The sequence below is a fragment of the Conger conger genome, chromosome 2, assembly GCF_963514075.1.
Source record: "Conger conger chromosome 2, fConCon1.1, whole genome shotgun sequence".
Lineage (NCBI taxonomy): Eukaryota > Metazoa > Chordata > Actinopteri > Anguilliformes > Congridae > Conger > Conger conger.
The window spans coordinates 9,680,389-9,705,796 of NC_083761.1; the positions used below are offsets into that span (position 1 = coordinate 9,680,389).

At 46.7% G+C, this 25,408-nt stretch overlaps 1 protein-coding gene across 2 annotated transcripts; it reads left to right on the plus strand.

The window, feature by feature from the left end:
* The first annotated feature begins 84 nt into the window (after positions 1–84).
* Positions 85–25,288, plus strand: pdcd11 (programmed cell death 11). Of its 2 annotated transcripts, none has more exons than XM_061230358.1 (36): positions 85–179; positions 594–730; positions 1,020–1,157; positions 1,363–1,530; positions 1,634–1,795; positions 2,525–2,642; positions 2,893–3,071; positions 3,319–3,426; positions 3,835–4,041; positions 4,321–4,445; positions 5,184–5,244; positions 5,606–5,752; positions 6,654–6,905; positions 7,070–7,189; positions 7,524–7,718; positions 8,200–8,370; positions 8,748–8,961; positions 9,465–9,617; positions 9,871–9,980; positions 10,074–10,612; positions 11,076–11,138; positions 12,031–12,127; positions 12,507–12,596; positions 12,840–12,942; positions 13,880–14,057; positions 14,486–14,542; positions 15,558–15,680; positions 16,265–16,387; positions 16,970–17,138; positions 17,618–17,770; positions 18,692–18,856; positions 19,294–19,544; positions 20,412–20,580; positions 21,224–21,377; positions 21,682–21,847; positions 24,834–25,288. In XM_061230358.1, the coding sequence occupies exons 2-36, from the start codon at positions 629–631 to the stop codon at positions 25,003–25,005; spliced, it is 5,502 nt and encodes a 1,833-aa protein (XP_061086342.1). In that variant the 5' UTR covers positions 85–179; positions 594–628; the 3' UTR covers positions 25,006–25,288. The 2 variants fall into 2 exon arrangements, with proteins under 2 accessions (XP_061086342.1, XP_061086343.1); XM_061230359.1 differs by having other exon boundaries at positions 18,695–18,856.
* Positions 25,289–25,408: the final 120 nt, after the last annotated feature.

Below are 25,408 nucleotides of genomic sequence, written 5' to 3' on the forward strand. Positions count from 1 at the left end.
AACCGAAAAGCTATTGGTTTAAGTAAATGTCAATCATTTCTAACTAGTGTGGTGAATGGCTACATTTTACAGTTCAGAATGTTGCAAGGCGAGGCAATGTACTTCCGGGTAAAAACATGGCGTGTTTCATACACGTGAGTTAAACATCAATTTGCTGCTGAAGAATTGAATGAATTAAGGTAAATTGGTTAAATATTTTTGAACATTATTACGTGTGTATTAAAGCTGCTTATTTTCTGTATAGAAACATTTGCATAATATATTTTTGCTGTTTGGCTATTAGAATAGTATCACACGAACTGTAACAGTTAATGCAACTGAGTTAGCGTACTATAAGTTCCTTACATTATGAGTGTCTTCTTAGAGGTTTTAGATGCTCTCTACTTTAACTAGCTAGCTGTTTTATTTAAAAACATAGTTGCTGGCCTCCCCGTTATCAACATCACTGACAACAAAACAGTTTTAAAACTACGTATTTGTGGAGAGCTGCTTGGCTAGTTGTTGTACTCAGGCTTATATGTTGTATTCCTCATTACTTTTGCTAGTATTTATTATAGCATGGTGTCCTAGCTACCACTGTTTTGTGTTTTCAGAGTAAGGTAACGTGGATAATTGCAAAATATAAAACATGGCATCAACGGAGGACGACTTTCCACGTGGGGGTATAATTAAGAAGCCGGCTGGAACCCAATCCGTGAGACAACATGTTGAAGTGGACAATTTGTTCGAGGCAAGTATATCATCATTTCTCGCGTGACAAATAATTGATATTGTCGTATTGTAACTTAATAACATGTAGCGAAATGTATTCATTTTGGTGGAAATTAACAAATGTGAACAAATTAATTGCAAAAGTTGCTGTGATCCATAAAATGCTTAGCTAAGTGAATTCGGTTTAGTTTTATACAGTAGAAATGCTTTTAATGATGATATTACATACCGGACATGCGTTACCATACATGCTGATGTGTCCGTCATAATGACATAACGTCTTTTAATATTGTGCTCTTACTTTATAGGTGCGTGAACCAGAACAAAAAAAGAAAAGAAAGTCTACAAAAGAGGGGGATGAAATCAAGGCAAAGAAGAAGAAGAAAAACAAAGAAGGCAGTCTGAAATTAAATGCAACCAGCCAGATTGATATTCTCCATTTTAAGGTTTGTAAACAGTCTACTTCACTGTAAGCGTGTCAACTCTTGTAAAATGAAACATTGAAAGAGACGATTTTCACAATTTCACCCATGTTTCAGGGTACCATGTGCAGACTGTTTGTAGTCTTGGTCTGCCTGTCTATCAGTCGGTTGTTCTTGGAACATGATGAATCATAGCTAACATGAACTTTGCACCTGTTGTCACTTTCAGAGCCTCAAGGTGGGGACCCTTCTTCTCGGCTGTGTGAAGGAGGTCACTAACTTCGAGGTGACGGTCAGTCTCCCCAGCGGCCTCACTGGCTACCTCCCTATCGCCAACATCTCCGAGTCCTACACCAACATCCTGTCTGAGCAGCTGGACGCCGGGCACAATCTCGACGTGAGGGCTTCGCCCGTGGTCTTTTCCGAGAGTTCGCATCGCGAATTGACCCAAAGCAACGGAACGAATTGACCGAGTCTCCCTTTCTAATATTTGTCCTCAGGAAGTTTTGTCTCTTCCCTGCCTGTTCTCTCCGGGAATGCTCATCCGATGTGCGGTGTCTAGTCTGGAGACTGCGAAGGCGGGCCACGTGAGCGTCAAGCTAACGGTCAACCCAAAGGACGTGAACAAAGGCTTGAGTTCAGGCGCTCTGAAAGCGGGCATGGTGAGTCAGTGACCGTCTTCTACAGTGTCCTACTGTGTTGTCTGGGCTACCACAGTAGTCCTCAGTCTTATCCGGAAAGGGTTGGTGCGGGTGCAGGCTTTTGTCCCAACCAAACAATTACAACTGATTCTACTAATCAGCCGCTAGAGTCTTTGCTCAGCACCTTGTGCCGACATCGGCTCAGGCAGTAAGAGGAGTCGTCTGGCATTCGGAGGGTTGCCGGTTTGATCTAGCCCTGGGTCTGTCGACATGTCCCTGAGCAAGACGCCAAACCCCCAAATGCTCCTGACGAGCTGGTTGGTGCCTTGCATGGCAGCCAATCGCCATAGGTGTGTGTGTGTGTGTGTGTGTGTGTGTGTGTGAATATGAATGAGTGAATGACTAGCATCAATTGTACATTTGGATAAAGGCGCTATATAAATGCTAACCGTTTACCATTTGATTGGTAGAATCACAATGTGCTGTGTACTGCTTGATTGGAACAAAACTCTGCACCCACACAAGCCCTTACTGGAGAAGTTATTATAAGTTATAGTTATTTTTTGCCTGTAAATACATGGGCAATGTTTAATAAATTGAAGGTAAAATATTGCAGTGTGGTCATTTTGTCATTGCTTTAGCAATCAACAAAAATTGGACTTTTTAGGCACATTTCTACACAAAATTTGAAGTGGTTGTCTGGGAAGAGAAGGTTGAGCCACATCTTTGTTTTTTGTCTGATGCCTGTAGCTGCTCAGTGGCTGTTTGGAAAGCATTGAGGACCATGGCTTCCTGGTTGACATTGGCCTCAGTGGAACCAAAGCTTTCTTACCGAAAGCAAAGGACGACTCCAAATCTTCCACTCAGGGTGGGTTGCACCTCTTGTTTTGATCTAGCTACAGTTTAAATTCTAGTTTATCTTTACTTTTCTGCGATAAAATGCTTAAAAAATGGTCTCGGTTATTTTTTCCAGAATGTTGGGTAAACCTAAATAATTGACAGTAGACTATAATCACCGGTATATTTAATAGCACGCGGAGTCTTTGGTGCTGTATGGTGTATTTGCCCCTGACTCTGCAGCTGTACGATAATAGAATCTGAACCGCTCTGTTTGGCAGCCGATCTGAAGGTGGGCCAGTACCTGCTGTGCCTGCTGGAGGAGGTGAAACATGAGGGTCGGGTGGTGCGTCTCTCTCTGAACCCCACGGCCATCGCACGGGCCTGCGCGGACCCCCAGCAGGGCTGGACTCTCACCAGCCTGCTCCCCGGCCTGCTGGTCAAAGCACAAATCAAGGAGGTTCGTCCTTTCATCACACATTTTTAAAATGCACCGCTTGAGCTTGATGATAATAATTTTTGTATTCATTTGTATTAGTAGCACTTTGAGTGGGCAAGCATATAAATTATGGTGTAAAACTTCTCAATGCTGTGTAGTAAGTGTATTTGTCATTCCACTTTATACTGTAGTTGTTGAACTCCATATGTGGCAGTTAAGTAACTGTTGTCGTCCGTCCTGTAACGCCGCCTGTTCCCTCGCGTTGAAGGTGTCTCCACACGGGCTGATCTTGGAGTTCCTGTCCTCCTTCACGGGCTCCGTGGACTTCATGCACGTTGACGCGGACCAGATATCCAGCTACAGTATTGGAGATAACGTATGCAACCAGCCAATTCCCTGCTCTTTGCTACATAGCGGTTTTGTCGTGCATTGCAATCGCATGCATTTGCGATTCTGAACTTGCAAACTGCATGTTCTGTGTGTCTGAGTTTGGGGTTCAACTGCAACTAGATGCTGTACACGCATATTTATTGACATGCCAGGATTTCAGACATTTTAATCTTTTACCTAATTTAAATGTTTTCTCCTGTGGAGCCACTTGGTGGTAGTAGTAGTAGTATTTTGGGTTTTCACTGAATCAGGTCCTGAATCAGTTTCACAAATTATTTTTGTATTTTTGACAATTTTCTAAATCACATTTTTTTCCCCCTGAACAAGTCATATTACGTCTTTGGCGGTAGCGCCGTAGGGTTAAGTCTTCGCTCGTTACTCCATTGTGTTCCAGGTGAAAGCCTGCGTTCTTTACGTGGAGCCCTCCACACGCACCGTCAGTCTGTCGCTGCGCAGCCACCTGCTGCAGCCAGGGGGCGCCGTGGACCCGGTGATGAGTGAGAGGATTGGCGAGGTGGTGAGAGGCTGCAAGATGGCGTCCATGCACTACCACTCCGGGGCTCTGATGGAGCTGCCGGGGGCGCTGCTGGCCTTTGTGCACGTAAGTTCTTCCCACGCAGCCCTGCCGTCCTATCACAGCGACCCGTGACCCCCCCAGTGTAGGGTCACATGGCCTGTGTTGTGCGGTCCAGGAAGTGGTGCCTGATTTGTTGAATGATTCATTTTCAGGCAGCCTGTTCCATGGGACATGAAAATGTGACAACCCCGTGAAAAAAAAAATAAAGAATAATAATTCACGAATAAATTAAAATGTTAAAAATAAATGTTTGAGAGATGAGCCATGTGGTATACTGTTTTTTGTTTTGTTTTTTCCCCCCAGAGAAAGCAGACCAAAGAGCCCAAAGAGAAATTCAACCCAAACCGCATCATGGCGGCCCAGGAGCATGACTGCCGGATCACTGGCTTCAGCCCCCTGGAGCAGATACACCTGGCCAGCCTGCGCAGGTGAGAGAGGCGGCCGGAGCCCTGCTGGAGGTGCACTGCACTGCACTACATTACATTACATTACATTACATACCAGTACACTACATTACATTACATTAGCATACCATTACTTTTCTTTACATATCATTACACTACATGAGCATACCATACCATTACATACCATACAATTAAATTAGCATACCATGAAATTACATTACATGCCATTACATTACATTAGCATACTATACCATTACATACCATACCATTAATTTAGCATACCATTACATTACATTACATACCATTAAATTACAATATGTATCAATGTTATGTTACATTACCTCGCATTACATTACAGGACCATTACGATACAGTACCATTACATTACATTACATTTTATTTTGGAGACAGAACACAGGTAAGACAAGGTACAGTTTTCTTAAGGTATCACTTTATTAGCCATTAACATCAAGTCTAGTTCACACTGCAATCATAGGTTAAGTTAGTAAAGTTGCAGCAAATCATGAACTACAAGTCAGGCTTGATTCCAAGATATGATGAGGAACTAAGTGACACATGAGATGTTAAATGAAGATTACAAAGTACAAACATGAAGTACTAGATCAAAATCTAGTGGTACATGAGTGATATAAGATTGGGGAATTCCTGTGGGGGAGTAGTGTAGAGTTAGTTGAAGTACATACCACTGAGTGCCGGTCAGCCCACACAACCAGGCCATTTCTGACCTTTTTCCACTCACAGGAGCATCATTGAGGCCACCTTCCTCAGATACGAGGACCTTCAGCCTGGACAGATTGTGGAAGTAAGTTGGTCAGTTTGTAGATCTTTGGCCTTCAAAGGCTATTTTGGAATTATTCAAGCATGCGTTTAAGGTTTTAAATTGCTGTTAACTATATGAGTCTGATTTGTATTATGGGATCTAGGTTGACATAAGTGTACTTGCCTTTAGTGCTTTGTTGATGTTGCCCGCACACTTGCTGGTGTAGGAAGGCTCTTGGGCACAAGTAGCCCAAATAACTTTGGTAAATGTATTTATGTTCTGTTTCACTGACTGGGTAAAAGCATCTGAGAGATTAATCTCATGCCGTGTAATGCAATGAAACGTGGGGAAGTCCCAAAATGGTGCCCTGTTTAAGCGGCTGCTTTTGCACGCTCTCCCACAGGCCACAGTGACCTCCCTGCAGAGCTTTGGCATGGAGGTGAAGCTGTCCAACCACGTTAAAGGGATGGTGCCCAGGACCCACCTGGCGGACATTTTGCTGAGTAATCCAGAGAAGAAGTACAGCGTGGGAAACCGAATCAAGTGCCGGGTGAGAGGACTGTTTAACAGGTCCATAAGAAATGGACTGGGCTGTACAGAACTGAATCGCATCATGTTGGAGCGATCTAATGCATAGGCTACATAGTACTGTTCATTAATGACCATTACATTACATTACTGCCATTGGGTGGGCGCTCTTATCCAGAGCGACTTACAACAAAGTACATACCCATAACCAGGGACAAGTGCGCTGAAATACCCCAGAGGCAAGTACAATTTCATGTGCTAAGGCAACAGCAAAGATAAGGACTTGGGCCTATTTGATTAATCTGCCAAAAAAAAAAAAAAGATTTTATACAGCACAACACAATGAGCCTCTTCCTTATAATTTGCTCAAATTACTCCAAGCTTGTTGTTCATGCAATTTGTGGGCTCATAAACAGGAAGGTGCAAGGCAGCATCACCAAGGTTGGACCCATAGAAGTTGGACCAAGAGTGTTTAACTGGAGCTGCTTGCATATTAATGTACTCTATTAGGGAGATAAATGAGAATTGAAAGAAATGCATGACATCACATACCACCACTTGACGCCATAAATGGCGAAGAGTGTAGTCCAGTGGTCTCCAACCCTGGTCCTGGAGAGGTAGAGGGTCTGCTGGTTTTTGGTGTTACTCTACACTTAATCAATTAGAGCAGTTGATTACACCATTAACTCACCTCACCTTGTTGCTTGGGTCTCAACAGGGTGCTTATTTTAAGGTGAATACAAAAACTAGCTGCAACCAAGTAGCTTTCCAAGACCAGGGTTGGAGACCAGTGGTGTAGGACATTCACTGTCGCAAGTATAACTGGATGTCGTGAGGGAGCTGATCGAGCCTTACGTAGCTGTTCCACCGTGGTGGTGGATCTGCGGCTCCCGGGGTTTGAGTGTCCTCCGCTCTGTGGACAGGTGCTGACGGTGGAGCCTCGTTTGAGGAAGCTGGTGATGACGAGGAAGAAGGCCATGCTGGAGTCCACTCTGCCCCTGATCCGCACCTACGCCGAGGCCCGGGTCGGGCGCGTCTCCCACGGGTTCGTCGTCTGCGTCAAGGACTTCGGCTGCATCGTCCGTTTCTACGGCAACGTGAAGGGCCTGGTGCCCACGCGCGAGCTCACGACCGACGCCGTGGTCGTCCCGGAGGAGCTGTTCTACGTCGGACAGGTGGGTGGGGCCAGCGGTGGGAGGGTGGGCGGACCTTAAGCTAAAGTTATTTTTCAATGAAAAGTTCAATTTCAGTGCAATCGTGAGAAAATGTTTTGAGTGGCATGGTTCCTCCCTGAAGGAGTTCTAATGATCTAACACGGATGGTGCTGTTTGGCATGCAGGTTCTTAAGGCCAAGGTCCTCTCATGTGATGCCGACCAGGAGAAGCTACTGCTGTCATTCAAGGCAGTCAGCGAGGGGGAGACGGAAGCTCAAGAGAACTATAGCTTTGAAATGGGAAAGGTACAGTTAAAGACTGCTTGCAGTTTTGAATTTGAATTACCAGGTAGCAAGATGGGATATCGTGCACATAATTGTGTTGTGATATGAGTTTAATGATTTTTTCATTCAGAAATGCAAAGAAAACAATGTAGTGTACATAATTGGTATATTTATGTACATACTGAAAAATGCTGTATGTAGTTTTATTTGGTGTATGTTTATTTCCGCCCAGTCTCGTCACTCTTTTGTACGTCGCACTGGATAAGAGTGTCTGCTAAATGCCTTGTAATGTACTGTCTCGGCTGTAATGTTAAATGCTCACTGGCAGTGTTCCTGTGTGTTGCTGCTTTTTCAGAAAGTGGACGCGAGGCTCGTAAAGAAAGTTCCGGGCAGTTTAGGGGTGTCCATCCTTCCCGAAGAGGCCTCGGCCCTCCTGCCCGCCTCGCACCTGTCCGACCACGTGTCAAACTGCTCCCTCCTCTGGGAGGCGCTGCAGGAGGGCGACGTGATCTCCAACCTCTCCTGCCTCAGCCATAAGAAACCCAGCATCGTATCCTTCTCACTCGCTCCAGGTTCTGGGGCACTGCTGTTTAATAAGACTTCAGATATTTTAGCCTCACCTTTGGATAAAATGTAAACAAATTTGTTGCAGGATCACTGCTAAATAAATAAGTAAATAAGTACAAAAAAAGTCTTAACTGTTTTAATCTTGTAATGAGACTTGCAATCTTACCTTTCTTCTAAGGATATTAGCTTGTTTTAAGTTACTATTTGCTTGACAAGTGAACTCTTCTTGCTCCATGGTGAAATGAGTCAAACTGTCTCACCCATTGGCAATGTCTTTGTTATTAAGCAAAAAAGAGATCGAATAAGATTTGAAGTCTAAATATAACACTTAAGTACTAATATAACACTTAAGTTGAGAGTGAAATATTGAAAAAATACGAGTGATAGCCCTATATATGTGGGATAAGGGTGGAAGTGTGTTCTGGCTTCTCCGACGGCACCCGTTCCTTAACCCGCTGCTGAAGATGCTGACTAAGAAGCCCTTGGTGAAAGCCGCTCTGGAGGGCGGCGCTGTCGCCAGGGAGTTTTCTGACATCCAGGTGGGGATGGAGCTGATTGGCTGGATCAAGAACATCATGCCTTACGGGGTGTTCGTGGAGTTTCCCCACGGCCTCGTGGGTCTGGCGCCAATATCCGTAAGTCTGGAGTCGGACTAACGCACGGAAACGGGAATATTGAGTTTCATGCTCAAAAAAATAAATGCTTTGTTGGGGAAAGTTGAGATTCTGGTTGGTCTTTGGACATGAACTTCCTTGGTTGGACTCTACTCTGAAGTGTTTGTAAGTGACAGAAGTAGAAGGTCCTCGGGTCACACAGAAAAAGTTCTGTCGTGTTTCTTCCACTCATGAATTGATTTCACTAATTAGTTCTGCATCCTGGCTGAAGAGTTGTGCTAATGAGCTGCTCCAGGTGATTGGAGCATAACACTGGGGAGACCCTTTACTCTCTGAACCTGGATTCTCCTCCTGTGGTGAGTGAAGGTGCTGGTGGTTATTTGGGTTTCTCTCCGCAGGCCATGTGCGACCGGTTCCTCGCCAGCACGGCCGCGCCCTTCCAGCCGGGACAGACGGTGGTCGCCAAGGTTACCAACCTGGACAAGGAGAAGCGGAGGTTCCTGGTGACCCTGAAGGTGTCTGAGGTTGGGGGCGAGGAGGAGCGGGAGCACACCAGGCTGGTTCAGGGCCTCTTGGAGAGGAAGGCTGTGACTGAAATGATGGCCACTAGAGGTACGGGACACCGCTCGGGAATTTGGCACTCCTCGCCAACGCAAAGCGTGAACTGGTGCACAATGAATCTTTTTGCTTTAGTATGTCAGCGCCATTGAGTATTCAAAAAATGCATTAAACTGGCCCATTAGTTTCCCTCCTACACTTTTAAGAATGGACTTCAACATGACCAGTTTAAAAATATGCGCATACAGCAGTAGACGCTGTACTGCACTGGCTCAACAAAACCCTCTTTGTTTTTGGGCTTCGGATGGGAGGGTTACTGTCATCAGTTGCAATTGTAATCATCGATGAGTACTTTAGTACTTTACATACGTGTAAGCTCGTCATGTTTAATGCATTGAGCTAAATGTTTTGGCGTCATTCCCTCTGACGCTGTAGATAACTTAACGTCCTCTCCACACTGGTCCATTTGTCGCGGTAGATAAAATGATTCGCATGAGTGTAAGCACATCACGGTTTATGCATTGAGGAAGCCGTTTCCCCCATCTCTCTGTGTGTAGGCGAATGTGAACTCCTCCAGTTCCTCTCCACTCTGACGCTGGGACACAAGCTGAAGATGACGGTCGGAGAAGTGAGGGATGATGGGACGGCAAAGCTTGTGGCAGACCAACACAAGGACGCAACAGTATTGGTCACAAAGTACCATTTAACCGGTAATTATGCACCAATTTGACCTCTAGCATTAAAGCGAGACGCCCATTCCGTATTGTAATGGGCTCATTAGATTAATCTACAGGGTTCAAGTTTTTATCTATGTGGTCACTTCTAGCACTTGGAACTGTACTTCCCTCTCAGGTTTTCAGCGCACTTGTCGCTGGTTACGATTTGCACTTTATTGTACGTCGCTCTGGATAAATGCCTGTAAGGTAATTTAATGTAATGCTGTTCTGTTTCTTTGTATTGTAGGCGTGACCGTCACACCAGGCCAGAAGGTCACTGGCGTTGTCCTCCATGTAGACCTCTTGACCTCTCACGTCTATGTTTCCCTCCTTCCACGCCTGGTGGCAAATAAAATTGTAAGTGAAGTATATGACGCATCAAGTGGTGGTCTGTTCCTCCTTTTGTTCTCTGGGTCAGTGTTTTAACTGACACTCGTTTCTTACCTTCAGTCTCAGCTTCAGGCCGGTTCAAACCCGCTTGCAACAGTGGAGTACGTGGATCAAGACTTATCTGTCATCTCATTGGGCGACACTGGTTACCTGACCATGGTTCAAACCACCACTCATTTAAATGCGTTCCCGAGCGAGTCGGAGAAGCTTTGCGAAGGGAAGACCTTCACCGTGACTGTGAAAGAGCCAAGCTGTGAAGAGCTGGGAGGGCTCCCCCTAGTGGCTCGCGGGTCCGTAAAACCCACCAAGGCGAAATGTAAAACAAACGTCTCGGATGTCACGAACGTCCCCGCCGCGGCCGGCCCAGTTCCCGAGGGCCCGAAGCACGCTTACCGCGTGGGCGACACGGTGTCTGGAACCGTGAAGTCTGTGCGGCCCACTTCGGTCCTCGTGTCCCTGGAAAATGGCGTGGCGGGCAGCATTCACGTCTCGGACATCAAGGATGCGGTGACGCCGGGCACCTTCCCCACGTCCTCCCTGAAGGTGGGCAGTACTGTCACAGCCCGCGTCATCGGAGGGAAGGAGGCTCGGAGCCACAGGTGAGTCTGCACCTTTAAGCTTTAGTCATCTGTGTCATTCCAACCAGTGCAGATCAACAGTGACCCTGGGCCACAAGTCAAGTGTTCATCCATTGGTTGTGAAAGCAGTAAAGTTTAACCATCACTTATTATTCAGGTAGATTTTCAAAATGGTTCCAGTATGACCCCTGAGTAAGCATGTCAACATAAGGTTTAAATCTCCTTTAGCCCTTTGAGCCGCCTTCAGTCTTCTGAAGTGATGGTTACATCCGTATTCGAATGTTCAGTAAAGAACACTCTAAGCACAGATTTGTGATCTTACACCATAAAGAGTCCCTTCGATTGATTTAATAAAAGGCGCATCCGAAAAATGTGATTCTGCATATTCTGATTGGTTTCATCCTTTAATGAGAAATTGGATATTGTTCAGGTTTTGGTTAGGTTGCTTGGTTTCCATGGTGTCTTTTCTGACTGTCTTCTGCAGGTTTCTGCCCATCTCCCACCCCAACTTCACCTTCTCAATGCCTCAGCTGACACTTCTGCCAAGGTAAGCAGTGTTTGTCCGCTTGGCGTGCGATGAGAGTTTTCAAACATACTGTTATGTTAAAAGCAATGTCAGCCTATAAATTTATAATGGTTCAGTGTCCTTAAGTGAAACGTTCAGTGTAAGGCAGTAAACTTACTCCTGCTGGAATAAAATGCCTGTCTTCTTGGCCTTTCCAGCTCAAATGATGGTCTGTCTTGGTTGTCAGATACAAGAGTTGTGAAATGCTCCAGTGGCCCTGGGTTCATACCTCATTTAGGGGGGGGCTACAGCTCTGAAAGACAGCTGACATGTTTTCACGCTGCTCAAGTGATTTTCTAAAAAAAGAATTGCTCCAGCAGTGTTCTGTGCTGCTGAGGTGGTGAAGAGCAGATAACGGTACTTTGTAATGATAACAATAACCCAAGCTCCACAGCACTTCATTATCTGTGTCTTAACGCATGTTATCAATGGTTCGATCCATGGTGTAAGCCACAATAAGATCCGCACAGCTGTTAGGCCCTTCAGCAAGGCCCTTAACATTGCTCCAGGGGGAAATATCTCCTGCTTAGTCAGGTGTAAGCCGCTTTGTGTAATGTCAGCCAAATAATGTGTAATGTCATTTAAAGGAAACGGTTAGAATGAATAATTGAGTTCAATATGAAATACGAATTACAAATGCAAACCATATGTAACCGTTCAAACTGGTCATGACGTTGTACTGTCGGCAGTTTAAAAGTGACTGGAGACCAGTCCTGATGTTCCATGAAGTGAAGTATCCCAAACTGGTCTGTTTTGTCTTTGCTTCTTATCTTTTGTGTGGGCTGTGGTTTTAGTGAATGGCTTGTTTCATTCGGTGTATGGCTTAAGTCTTTTAAGGTAGGTGACTTAAATTCTCCTTCCTGTTTCCTCACAGTAAGATGAAAGAAGATGCTGATCTCCAGCACTTAAGCACTAAAGAGCAGCTGAAGTCGTACCTGCCCGGGGAAGATGTCATCTGCTTTGTGACTAAGGTAAGGTATGGGGCGGCCTGTAGCGTAGTGGTTAAGGTAAATGACTGGGACACGCAAAGTCGGTGGTTCTAATCCCGGTGTAGCCACAATAAGATCCGTTGGATCTTGAGCAAGGCCCTTAACTCTGCATCGCTCCAGGGGAGGATTGTCTCCTGCTTAGTCTAATCAACTGTGCATCGCTCTGGATAAGAGCATCTGCCAAATGCCAATAATGTAATGTAATGTACTAGCAATGTTGGCCTGACACTCCGCTTTATGGACACACCACATCTGCCTTCTCGGAACATGCTCTAGATTTGTGAATTAGCCTCATGCACTGTTGAAACTGTCACCCTAGTTGGTGTTTATATTGCACTTTGACCTTTGTCTTGGTCTCCAGCTTGACAAACAGAAGAGTTGCTTGGAGGTGACCCTGACCGCATCCACCAATGGGAGCGTGGAATTGTTGGCAATGACTCTCGATCCTAAAGTAAGTTTGTTACATATATTACCAGTACATTACCCTCAAAGGGAGGAATGTATATGACGAAGATGACTAAGGATTATTTGCATGAATAATGTGTAAAAATGTGTCATTAATATTCTTTCTCAATTAAATCTTGATGGCTAATATGTTCTGGTGGCTGGTAGAATCTGTCACCTAATGATATTCTGGTAGAAGCAATGCATGATTTTGCGTTACGTCTTTGTCAATGTATATGGTCAATTGTAGGAAGCCAAGCATCCTGAGAAGTTCTTTAAAATGGGCCAGGCACTGAAAGCAAACATCGTTGGAGTCAATTCCTCAAAGAAGTGGATTTCTCTCTCTCTCACTGGTAATCCACTGCAATCCCATCACTTCTGTCCTCGTCTCTCTCTCTCTCTCTTTCTCTCTCTCACACTCAGTATCTGAGTTTGTTATTCTCCTGGATATGTTAATGAGCTAAGTGTTAGCATCCTCTTTGTAAATTATCCATCATCAGTCTTGGAGAAGTTCATAATCTGTTTATCTGGCCACTCCGTCTGTGCTGCACTGCACACTGAAGCCCTTAATTGTGTCTTAATTAATGAGATAATTTGATGAGATACGCATCATATTATCCTAGAGTGTTTATGGGAATCAACCTGTCTGTTGATTCGGAGCACTCCTTGGCGTGCCTTTTATGCCGCGCCACCTGCTTTACGATTAAGGTGTACTTTATTGAACCCCCGTGGGGTCATTTGGCCCATCCTAGTTACTTGGGAGCAGTGGGCAGCCACAGTGGAGTACCTAGGGACCAACTCCAGTTCTAAGGCCAGTGCTTTGGTCAAGGGCAATGGCGGGAGAGCCCCTAACCTGACATGCCTGTCTTTGAGAAACCAGGGCATTGCCCAAGAGCCTGTATTGTTTGCGATGTCTCGTTGACTTTAAATAGTGAGGAAGTATCTTCTGCAACCTACATGAAAAGACATGTCCAGTACCATTTATAGACAAAAATCATGGGTGAAAGGATTCCGTTTTTGACAGACAATGTTCCTCACAGGGTGCACCCAGGGCCTGTCTGAACTAGGATGGCCAAATCTTGTTTCCTTCTCTTATTTTGAACCATGTAAATTTCTCTTCTGGGAAGTGTGAGGAGAAGCAGTCCGCAGCAGCCGTCTGTAAGCAGGATCAGTCCTTTTTTTTTGGCAGTCTTTACAGTGTGAAAGCAGAGCTCATCTATCCACACTTTGCTGCCAGGTCTGTATATCCTTTCATCTGTGGACTGTAAATATCTTTTGGTTTTACCTCAGGCGTACACAGCCTGACAGAAGGAGCGAGGACCCTCGGGACCGTCAAGTCGATTGTGCCGCACGTAGGGCTGGTTCTGACCCTTCCGTTTCGGAGGACGGGCCTTGCGTCAGTACTGGACCTGGCTGACTCCTACAAGCCCAGCCCTCTGGACCAGTACAGCGTGGGCCAGGTGGTCAGGTCAGTTGGGCAGCTAGCCGCAAATGCCATCTGACGAGCTTTCTGCACACTTCAGATGGTACATATTGTACACGAAAGAGGTGACGAAAGACTGCTTTCATACCTCAGGCATAAGAATCAGAGTGATTGGCTGACCTCCATGGATATGCAGGCAGGATTATTCCAGTTTAAGCAAGCGAGAAAGTCATACATTTATCTGTGTAGCACATTTCACTTTATAGTGAAAATCTCAAAGTCCTGTAGGAGTGATCTTGGAATAAATTTAAAAAAAGTTTGACACTAGAAGTTATGTGATTTGGGTATTATAGTGAGCGTTTTAGATGACTTAAGTAACATGGGCTGGTACTGCTGTTGTTAAATGTATTGAGTCTTTTTGCACATGCATGCCTTCATTTACCTTGTTGTATTGTGTCATTTGTGTTGTCTAGGTGCTGTGTCATTGGACAAGAGAAAGACAAACTGCAGCTGTCTCTGCGTCCCTCCAGGTGTGTGATTGAGATGAGCCTGCTGTTAGCTGTTAGCTGTTAGCTCACGCTCGTACTGCTGGGCTCACTCAGGCCTTCCGGTGCTAGTGCTAGAGGCCTACGCAGATCAGACCTGGGTCAGATGCGTAATTGGTTTGGAGTCAAATACTTTCCTGTACTCGATTGATCTTGCCTGGTGCAACAGAGCCGACCAAGAAGACCAGAAGGCGGGGTTTGAACTGTTTCAGAGCATTTCATAGGTTCCGATACACCGGACAGTAAGGTGTAGAAGAGTGTGTGAATCCAAAACGATAATGTATTTTTGGACCCAGGTCTGACACACCGATTGTAATAGGCCTCTTATGTTGTATAGAGAAGGGAAATGGGCCTGGTGGAGTATTGCATAGTCTGTATCTGCTGGTTAGAAATTGCTTGGGACCCAGTGTGTGTTTGCTGCTTCAAGGCCATGACCTTCAAGGCCATGAGCTAGCTTGCGGCATGATGGCAGTCGCCTGTACAGAGGGGCACACTGATGAGGTAATTGACATGGAGCAGTGCCTAGGGAGTTGGGTGATGCTTGATGCAGAGGGCAACAATTGATGGTTATGTTGTGTGCACTGCAAAAAAAAATGTCTAGTTTTTTTTCTTTTTTCTTAAGATGTTGTTACCCCATTGGCAAATCTTGAAATGAGTTATGCCTTATTCCCTTTGGCAATATATTTGTCTTATTTTGCAAAAAAGTTACGATGTGAATTCTCGATATAAGTAGTAAAATATGACTTATCTTTTAGTTTTTGCAGTGTGTGTGTAATCTTCCATACTGGGTTTCAGCCAACTGTTGGCCATAAAGGTGAATGTGCCAGGAAGTTCTCTTGTTCCCTGCAGTGGAGCACTAAAGGAAAAATATTGAAAAATGAGTCGAAGCAGTTTAGATTTTTTTTTTTTTTTTTTTTTCTGAGATGCATTACAGTATTGATTTGTCAGCAGCGTTGGTGTGTGAGAATACTGTTTTTGAAACCAAACTCCATTCCTTAAGGGTCAATCCTGAAAAGAAGCTTCCGGTGAAAGATGCTGAAGTGTTGTCCATCGACAGCCTGAAAGAAGGCCAAACAGTGCGTGGCTACATCAAATCTGTAGGAGACCAAGGAGTTTTTGTGAGGTACTTCAAGTTGTTCAGTCCTGACTTTCTGTCATTTAGTAAGTTAACAGCAGTTTTCACATTTTTGGTCATTGTGTTCATCAAGTCTAATGTCTGGATTCCAGCCATATTTGTATTTATTTATTTATTTTATTATTATTATTATTATTATTATTATTAATATGCTTTCAAAGGAAGAACTTGACCCATATAATGTAATGAATTTGGGTCGATTCAAAAATACTGCAATCATGTCAGTGAATGTTCTGCACAAAGAATTTGAATGTAATTGAATATTGGCTCTGTTCAGATGAAAATTTGGGAATGTCTCCAAATCTCCTGTGACTTGATAAACAAGAATGTTCTCACATTCACCGTGCCAGACTCTCTTTTCTTTGTTCTGCCCGAGTTTACCACGTCTCAAAATCTGGTTCATCGTGTCTTCACTATTAACCAAGGGCCCGTAAGCGGTTTTCAACAAAGGGCCCATACAGATAAACAATTTTTACACGGCTGTGCGGATACACGGTGACATACCTAGCCCTCTTTCTCCTGCTTTAGCAGTTAGCGTCACTGTTTATACATGTTTTTGTTTGTCGTTACAGGCTGTCCAGGACCATCACAGGCAGGGTCAGGTTCCAGGAGGTCACCAGCTTCTTTGTGCGTGACCACAGCTTGTACGCCAAGCACATACTCCCGAGTGCCCTGTACACCACCAAGGTGTTGAGGTAGGGTAGCCCCCCCCCCCCCCCCCCCCCCTCCAGCGGCTAATGCTAACGCTAACATCTCAGCTGGGTTTTCTCTGCCTGTGGAGGCTATTCATAATGGTGGCTCAGTTTGTAAACAGAGCCCTGCTCATGTGATTTGCTGTCTGCATCACAGTTCTGCTTTCAAGCCCCCTGCTTTCTCCACTGCACTCTCTCTCTCCCTCCTACTCTCTCTGTCTCTCTCTCTCCCCCTCCCACCCACCCTTTCAGCAGTGTTATGTGTTTTTTGGTGCATTCTGTTCTGTACAGTGTTTGTACCTTTTGGCTGGTAGTTCTCTTGGGGGGTTTCCCACGCTACCTGTGGGTTTTTTTAAAGGGCTGTGGGTGTGCGATGTTTGTGTGGTTGGGTGTAGGTGTGGTGCAGGTGTGCTTTGGCAATGAGTATGTGGGGTGGTTGGATTTCTTGAATTTGAATGCATTCTTATGGACATATGCTTGCAAGTTATTTGAGGTAACATGATTTAGTGAAGGATGTCAAAAGTCTCTCTCCATGTCTCTCACCCTCTCTGTCTCTCTCCCGTTTCTCTCCTTGTTTCTCTGCAGTGTGGACAAAGGGACCAACCAGGTGGATCTGTCCCTGCTTCCGGAAGACACCGGGAAGCCGGACGTGCTCCCGGAGTCTCTGGGGCTCCCGGTGCGGTTGACGGGCGAGGCGAAGGAGAAGCACGACGCCCGGCGGAAGAGGAAGAGGGCTGAGTCGGAGAGCGAGCCGGTGAGAGCGAGGGCCCGCGGCCTTCACACCGCGTCTTTCACAGAGAAAGGCCCGTCTCTGTGCCGCGGCCTTCACAGAGAAAGGCCCGTCTCTGTGCCGCGGCCTTCACAGAGAAAGGCCCGTCTCTGTGCCGCGGCCTTCACAGAGAAAGGCCCGTCTCTGTGCCGCGTCCTTCACAGACAAAGAGAAAGGCCCATCTCTGCGACTTTTATTGAGCCCTTTCGTTGGCCTGACAGGGGCCGAACAGGTGGAAATGTTGTATGTCTAGCTCACTTTAATAAATATCACCAGGGAGCCTGATGTAGCAGTGTGCGGGTATTATTTCCTTATTTCACTGAGGGAAGGCTGTGTCTCACAGGGGAAAGGCTGTGTCTTTGGAGCAAAAGTTAACTTTCCTCTCGCAAGGCTAGTTTTCCCAACCGTATGGATACCATTTATGGATTACCACTTCATGAGCTGCTTTTGTGACCTTTCTTCAGGATGTATCGGCGGACAAAAAACTAAAGAAGAAAACAAAGAAAAAGAAGGGAGCGCAAAAGGAGGAGAACGACAGCGGGGTGGAGGTGTACTTCAGAGAGGAGGAGGAGGAGGAGGAGGAGGAGGAGGAGGAGAAAGAGGCGAAGCCAGATAAGGTATACATTTCTGCAGCCGTTACAGAAGGATTGTAATGGAGATGCGTGACATATTTTGGCACAGTGCAGCATTGTGCTTCTCTTCCTAAGTATGTGCTCTAAATGAGCAGTCGGACAAAGCCAGTTTTTGTTGAGAGCAGAATTGTGTTGGCAGCATGCGTATGCTGCCATGTCTCCACATTTCTGTGTGGCCTTTTAGTTCACATATTTCCACAAATTCATTTTGCTAATTCCACGTCGCTGTAATAAGGTTTAAAGTGTTTATTCATTTATTCAGAAAGAAACATGAATAAAGAACTGGAGGCCTACAGTGTGAGATCTACAGTGCTCTCTTCTTAGGCTTGCCGGTTTTTGTAGTTCATATTTTTGTAGTTCAAGTACTTAATTTATCAATTAGCACTGCTAACTACCAAGTTGATCGCTTCACCTGGATCCTGTATCACAGAGCAGGATTACTGAAGTTGGCCTGATAACTCCACCGAGTGAAACCCAGTCCATGTTGCAGATTTGAGAGGGTTCTGGGTTTTAGTGCAGTCATCAAGTCGGTAATCCTGCTTCATGAAACAGGCCCCTGGTTTCTTGGTCCTGAATTAGTTGCGGTCTATAAAAACGGCTCCCATTACAAACCATCATGACAAGATTCATGTAGTGTATTAATATTAAGAGTAGCAGAAAGAAGTTACAGTTAATTAATGACCAGAGATGGGTACAGATTGCATCCCTGTTCCTCGGTGGTTGAACTATGGGTCAGGGGGTATGATGTGGGTTTTGGAGTGAGTCTAGGGTCCACTAGGCTATGTTCTTGTGTGTTCTTAATGAGTCCCTTAAAAGTACTTAATTTGAAAAACGATATTAAAGCGTTTAAGAAGCAGTGCTGTAGTCCATCGGAAGGCGGTGTTTTGACGTTGCCCTGTTCTCCAGAAGAAGGCTCCAGCGGACCCCGGGGCCCCCGCAGGCCCCCTCAGGCTCCAGGTGTCGGAGGGCTTCTCCTGGGACTCGGCCCTCAGCTCTCTGCGGCCGGCCACGGCCACGGCGGGAATCGCAGCGGACTCCAGCGGCGATGAGGGCGAGGAAGAGCAGGCCAAGGTGAGCGCCCTACCCCCACCCCTCCGTAGTCTGTGCTCTGGGTCAGCTGAGCCAATGTGCAATAGCGTGATTAATCGCGTGGCCACATCTTTAGCACGATGCAGCTCAGCTGCAATTGTGGGGGAAGTTATTTGGGAGAAACGGTATGTTCTGCCTGTGGAACATTTATTGTTGATTAAAATCAGAGGCTCCGGTAATGTAAGATCCACACGATAGCCTTGTTTTTGAAACTGTGAGGCTAGGATTTTCACTAAAGAAACATGTTAAGTTCTTCCTGAAGATCAATAATTGAGTAATAAATTGTCCTAGAAGGACCTTTTTTAAAGTGCTTGTATTGATTGTAAATTCAGCAGGAAACACGAGCTCCTTTTGATTAGCGCGTTGCTCTCCCTCGCCCGGCCCCTGACGGGCCTCCCCTCTCTCCCTCTCCCCCTCAGCCCCAGAAGAAGAGTCGGAGGGAGAAGCAGCAGGAGAAGCAGCGGGAGGAGAAGGAGCTGTCGCAGCTGGAGAGCGAGCTCATGGACCCGGGCAGGAGGCCCCAGAGCTCGGCCTCCTTCGAGCGGCTGGTCCTCTCCTCCCCCGACAGCTCCCTGGTGTGGCTGCAGTACATGGCCTTCCACCTGCAGGCCACCGAGATCGAGCAGGCCCGGGCGGTGGCCGAGAGGGCCCTCAAGACCATCTCCTTCAGGTCAGCGCCGCGGGGCGTAGGGTTGGCCGCTTCACTAGGGCTGGGGTCAGAAACTCGCCTTCCCCCAGGCCAATCCAGAGCTAGGGCTGGGGTCAGAAACTCGCCTTCCCCCAGGCCAATCCAGAGCTAGGGCTGGGATCAGAAACTCACCTGCCACCAGGCCAATCTGGAGCACTAGGGCTGGGGTCAGAAACCCACCTTCCTCCAGGCCAATCTGGAGCACTAGGGCTGGGGTCAGAAACCCACCTTCCTCCAGGCCAATCTGGAGCACTAGGGCTGGGGTCAGAAACCCACCTTCCTCCAGGCCAATCTGGAGCACTAGGGCTGGGGTCAGAAACCCACCTTCCTCCAGGCCAATCTGGAGCACTAGGGCTGGGGTCAGAAACCCACCTTCCTCCAGGCCAATCTGGAGCACTAGGGCTGGGGTCAGAAACCCACCTTCCTCCAGGCCAATCTGGAGCACTAGGGCTGGGGTCAGAAACCCACCTTCCTCCAGGCCAATCTGGAGCACTAGGGCTGGGGTCAGAAACCCACCTTCCTCCAGGCCAATCTGGAGCGCCACAGCTGGGTTTTTTATACATACCCCCCTCTAAATTCAGGATACCATAATATTTGGGGCAAATGTCACAGTTGTTTCTGCTGTGATGTAAAAATATGTAAATGTGCAGATATATTGACCGAACATGTAAAAAGGCAGTCGGTGTACGTCACCCTGGATTGGATAAGAGCCGTGCGCCGACGCTGGTATGGAAATGGCAGAATGTTCCGCTGCGAGGCGGTCTGGCGGGTGTGTGTGTAATGTGGCACGGAGGTGTGTGTGACGGCCCGTCCCGTCCCCCCCCCCCCCGTCCCCCCCCGTCTCCCCAGGGAGGAGCAGGAGAAGCTGAACGTGTGGGTGGCCCTGCTGAACCTGGAGAACCTGTACGGCACGGAGGAGAGTCTGCGTGGCGCCTTCGAGCGGGCGCTGCAGTTCTGCGAGCCCCTCCCCGTCTACCAGCAGCTCGCCGACATTTACGCCAAGTCTGACAAGCACAAGGTGACCCGGCTACACCCCCCTCCATGGCCCTGCCCCATGGCTGAGAGTCCAAGATCTAGAGGACTTATTTATTATACTTAAAAAAAACATTTCCTCCCCATTTGTTTATCACTCGACCTCCCCCACCCCTTTTCACAGTGTGGTACGTTTGATTATATTGCTGTCAACGTGTACGTTTCCGTCTAATTTAAAAACTGGAAGAAATCACTTTGAAGAAATAAGGGTTGCGATAATTATTTCAGTATTTTTTTTGGTTGGGATTCTGTAAGATTTCACAGGAGCTGTCCTCCTGTGTGTTTCAGTGATAAACGAGTGTGAACTTTACGAAGTGAGATTCGGGTCTGCTGTTTGGAGTTTAGAGCACCGTTTGATTTGTTCTCCACTCAGCGGGTTTATCAATATTACATTACATCTACATGTCATTTTTATCCAAAGCGACTTACAGTTGATTAGACTAAGCAGGAGACAATCCTCCTCTGGAGCAATGCAGGGCCTTGTTCAAGGGCCCAACGGCTGTGTGGATCTTATTGTGGCTACACCGGGAATCGAACCACCGACCTTGTGGGTGCCAGTCATGTACCTTAACCACTACGCTACAGGCCGCCCCTGTATCTAACCGGCTGTGTGCTTTGTCGTTTCACAGGAAGCGGAGAACCTGTACAAGAACATGGTGAAGCGTTTCCGGCAGGAAAGGGCAGTGTGGATGAGCTACGGCTCCTACCTCCTCCGACAGGGCCAGAGCGACGCTGCCAACGCCCTCCTGCAGAGGGCGCTCAAGAGCCTGCCGGTCAAAGAACGTAAGGCCCAGCTCCCTGTTCACACTCTGTGCCCAGTCCCGTTATAAACAACCACAATTTCCTCTTTGAGCAACACGGTTAGGCAAGCGCTAAGCTGGTCTGTGGCAGCCTGAAGCAAATCAAAAGGACAAAGTACGGTTTAGATTGAACCTGGAAATGTATTTAATTTCTTTGCAGAATGTTCTGTGTAGTCTTGTCATCCCTCCTCTAGCACGTTTGCCTGGTATTTGAGTGTGGTTTTTCAAATAAATATCTTGGCTCTGGCTGAAACCGCACCGCCCTGCCCTGTCCTTCCCTGACATAGATGTGGATCTGATTGCAAAGTTTGCTCAGCTGGAGTTCCAGTACGGGGATGCGGAACGGGCCAAGTCCATGTTCGACAGAACGCTGACCAGCTACCCCAAGCGCACCGACCTTTGGTCCGTGTACATTGACCTCATGGTGAAGCACGGCACGCAGAAGGAAGTCCGGTGAGTGGCTGCTGGCTTTGCACCGCGAGGTCGACGGTCAGGCGACACACACAATCTACGCCTAACGTCTAATAACATTCAGTCTCCCCGTACAATAAGTGTTTATAAGGCGAGTTTAAAAAATGTTTTCCGTTAAATTGGTTTTAATGACAGATTCTGTTCCTCTTGCATACATTACATTTATTTAGCTGACGCTTTTATGCAACGCGACTTACCGTTGATTAGACTAAGCAGGGGCCAACCACTGTGGAACAATGCAGGTTAAAGGCCTTGCTCAAGCACCCAACAGCTGTGGCTACACCATCCTTCCAGGCCCCAGTCAAGCAACTTATCCACTAGGCTGTTGCCCCCCCCCCCCCCATTCTCCTCTTTCTAATGTTGGAGCAATTATTTATGACGAAACGGACACTTAGGCTTAAGTCAGACGCTCGGTAACGTGACCCGCTTATTCCCCGGCATTGAGTTTTGATTCGTCAGCCTTTTTATCCCGGGTCGTGCTTCAACACGTCTGACTGAGCGGATGTTCCAGGGCAAGCCCAGGCAGTGTCTCTGTGGCGCCCCGGGCCTGTCTCAGGGCTGACAGCTGAGCAGGCCTCTGCTTGGGTAGTGATCTGATAGGCGACGGGGAAAACAATCGATGCCATGATGAGGCGTCAGTGGGCCAGGAGGGGGGGCGGCGTTCTTCCTTATAGAGCAGTAGTCACCAACCCTGTTCCTGGATATCTGCCATCCTGTTGGTTTTCACCTCAACCCCAGTATGGGCACACCTGACTGTACTATTCAACAAGATCTCTAGCTGCTCAATGAGGTGTGCTTTGTTAGGGTTGGAGTGAAGACATACAGGATGGTAGATCTCCAGGTACAGGGCTGGGGAGCCTTGCTCTAGCTGTTGAATGAGGCCTGCTGTGTTGGGTTCGGAGTGAAAATATACAGGACCGTAGATCTCCAGGAATGAATGCCCCAGCTCCGTGGTGGGGCTGTTGTCCAATTGGGTACGTTAAGCCAGGGTTCTGACTAACTGTGCTCATTATGCCTGGTGTCTTCCCAAATCTCTGCAAAAACTGCCTCTCTATGTTTGGCCACCCATTTACTCCCGACATCTGATCGGCTGCAGTCCCCTACGCCTGATTGGCTGGACAATCTCTTACATTCCCAACCCACTTTGATTGCCCAGGTCATCAGTGCAAAAGAGATTGGCAGTTAACGTGCCTGGTTAAATATAGGCTAAACAAATGTTTAAAAGTGTGTCGTCCCCTCCCAGTTTGGCCTTTGTACCCCCGTCTGTTCGCGGTGATAAATCCAACCTTTAGATTGCGCACAACGTCCATCTGTGCACGCACTTTCAGATGTGCTGTCTGTCAGGTTTCCGTGCGTTTAAGCGGAGGACGCGTTCTCTGCAGCCCCGGCTGTTGCAGACATGCTAATGTGCTAACGTACCCTCAGATTTATTGGATTTGCCTGAGAAATTCATTGGTAAACGATTCAGTTGCCCTACTTTTCTTATCTAGACTGGGGGAATGTAACTCCCAACGAACGTACACTTCCGAAATACTGTCGCTATAGATACACCTCTTGACACAAGGTATTGACAAAGTTCAAGGCCTGGAGATAAAGATGAGCTCATTGTAGGAGGAGGTGGTACTTCTGCCTCTAGCACTCCTTCACCTGTGTTTACTGCCCTGTTCTTAATTTGCCCATAAGCTCTCTCTATCTTTCTCAGGGCAGTTAATAGCAGTTTTTGACCATACAGGTGGGCATTTGTGCACGTATTCTTGCCGTACGTCCAGGTTTAGATGGTTTTTACAACACAGCACAGTGGGATCATCTGGATGTTGACCCATGGGCTGCAGTTGGCTCTTCCCTCTGTTCATAGGTCGGAACGTGATCCGTGCAGGAATTTGCGGAATGGCGCAAGACGTAGTAGCAACTCCGTTTGCGTGAGCTCAAAATTCCCAAGCCTGTTCTCAACCAACCACCATCAACTGCTGGTCTGTGACAAGACTGCCTTGTATCCACGATAGCTTTAAAACTAACAAAAAAAAACAGATGGACAAATCCTGTGTTTAAAAAAATAAAATAAAAATCTAGCCCTAGAGATGGTGTCTGTGGTTGAGACCTGATCATTCAGCTGGGGTGTTCTCAATACCTCTCCAGCCATAAGCGGCAATGTGCTTATTTAAAAGCACAAAAGTGGAATAGGATATCTGCAGTACAAGCACAGTGCACAATAACTGTTGTGGCCTCGTGCTATGCTGTGTCCGTGATTAAGTATTGCAAATGTACACTCAGTGAGCACTTTATTGGGTATTAGTAGACTTTTTTTTTTCTTTTTCTTTTTTTCTCACCACTCTCAAACTCAAACTCTGAGTGAAAATCCCAGGAGATCAGCAGTTTCTGAGATACTCAAAGCACCCTGTCTAGCACCAACAATCATTCCACGGTCAAAGTCACTTGGATAGCATTTTTTTCCCATTCTGATGGTTGATGTGAACATTAACATTAACTGAAGCTCCTCACCTGTATCTACATGATTGTATGATGCATTGCTCTGCTGCCACACAATTGGCTGATTAGATAATCCCTGAAAAAGTAGGTGTAAGGTAAAAATGCTCCTAATAAAGTGCTCGGTGAGTGTATAGTAAACAAGGTGCTGTAGAACCACTACAAGCTTATAGGTGAGACCGTATATTCTTTACTTGTTTCTATGTGTCGTATAGGGCGGCCTGTAGCGTAGTGGTTAAGGTAAAGGACTGGGACACGCAAGGTCGGTGGTTCTAATCCCGCTGCAGCCACAATAAGATCCCCACAGCCGTTGGGCCCTTGAGCAAGGCCCTTAACCCTGCATTGCTCCAGGGGAGGATTGTCTCCTGCTTAGTCTAATCAACTGTACGTTGCTCTGGAGAAGAGCGTCTGCCAAATGCCAATAATGTAATGTAATGTATATGCATCATGAGTTGATTTCCTATTTGCTGGGTTGTCGCTCCAGGGATCTGTTTGACCGCGTGATCCACCTGAGCGTGGCGGTGAAGAGGATAAAGTTCTTCTTCAAGCGTTACCTGGAGTACGAGAGGAAGAGCGGCACGGCCGAGAGCGTGCAGGCGGTCAAGGAGAAGGCCCTGGAGTACGTGGAGGCCAAGGGCCCGGAGGGAGCCAGCTGAAGCACAGGACTACGGGTGACCCTCACGCAAGGAATCGCGAACGGACTTCATAACCTTTCATAATCCATCGTATCATATTTTATATGGAAGAGACTCAAACCATTTGGGTTTTTTTTTTTTTTTTTTTTTTCTCCTAATGTGTGACTTTCTGAAAATAATTACTTGATTGTACGTGCTCATTGTTTGTGGTTAACAAATGAAATTTTAGACCTGAAAATGCTTTAAAGAGCTGATGTATGGAATTTTTTAATAAAAGAAATGCTGCCATTTTGTAGCCCTGCCATTGTTATGGTCCGGTTATGTAGTAGAATTTCGGTTTGGTTCATTAAAAATATCCTCCGCATTCTTAGACGTATGCAGTGGAGAAAACACGAAGCCTTCCTCTGACACACGGTGAATTACC

Excerpts from the sequence above, each read along its gene's own strand:
- pdcd11 (XM_061230358.1), top strand. The coding sequence starts at position 629 with ATGGCATCAACGGAGGACGACTTTCCACGTGGGGGTATAATTAAGAAG. Across the intron at positions 1,531-1,633 it reads ACGCCGGGCACAATCTCGAC|GAAGTTTTGTCTCTTCCCTG; the intron begins GTGAGGGCTTCG and ends ATTTGTCCTCAG. Across the intron at positions 17,771-18,691 it reads AAGAGGCGAAGCCAGATAAG|AAGAAGGCTCCAGCGGACCC; the intron begins GTATACATTTCT and ends CCTGTTCTCCAG.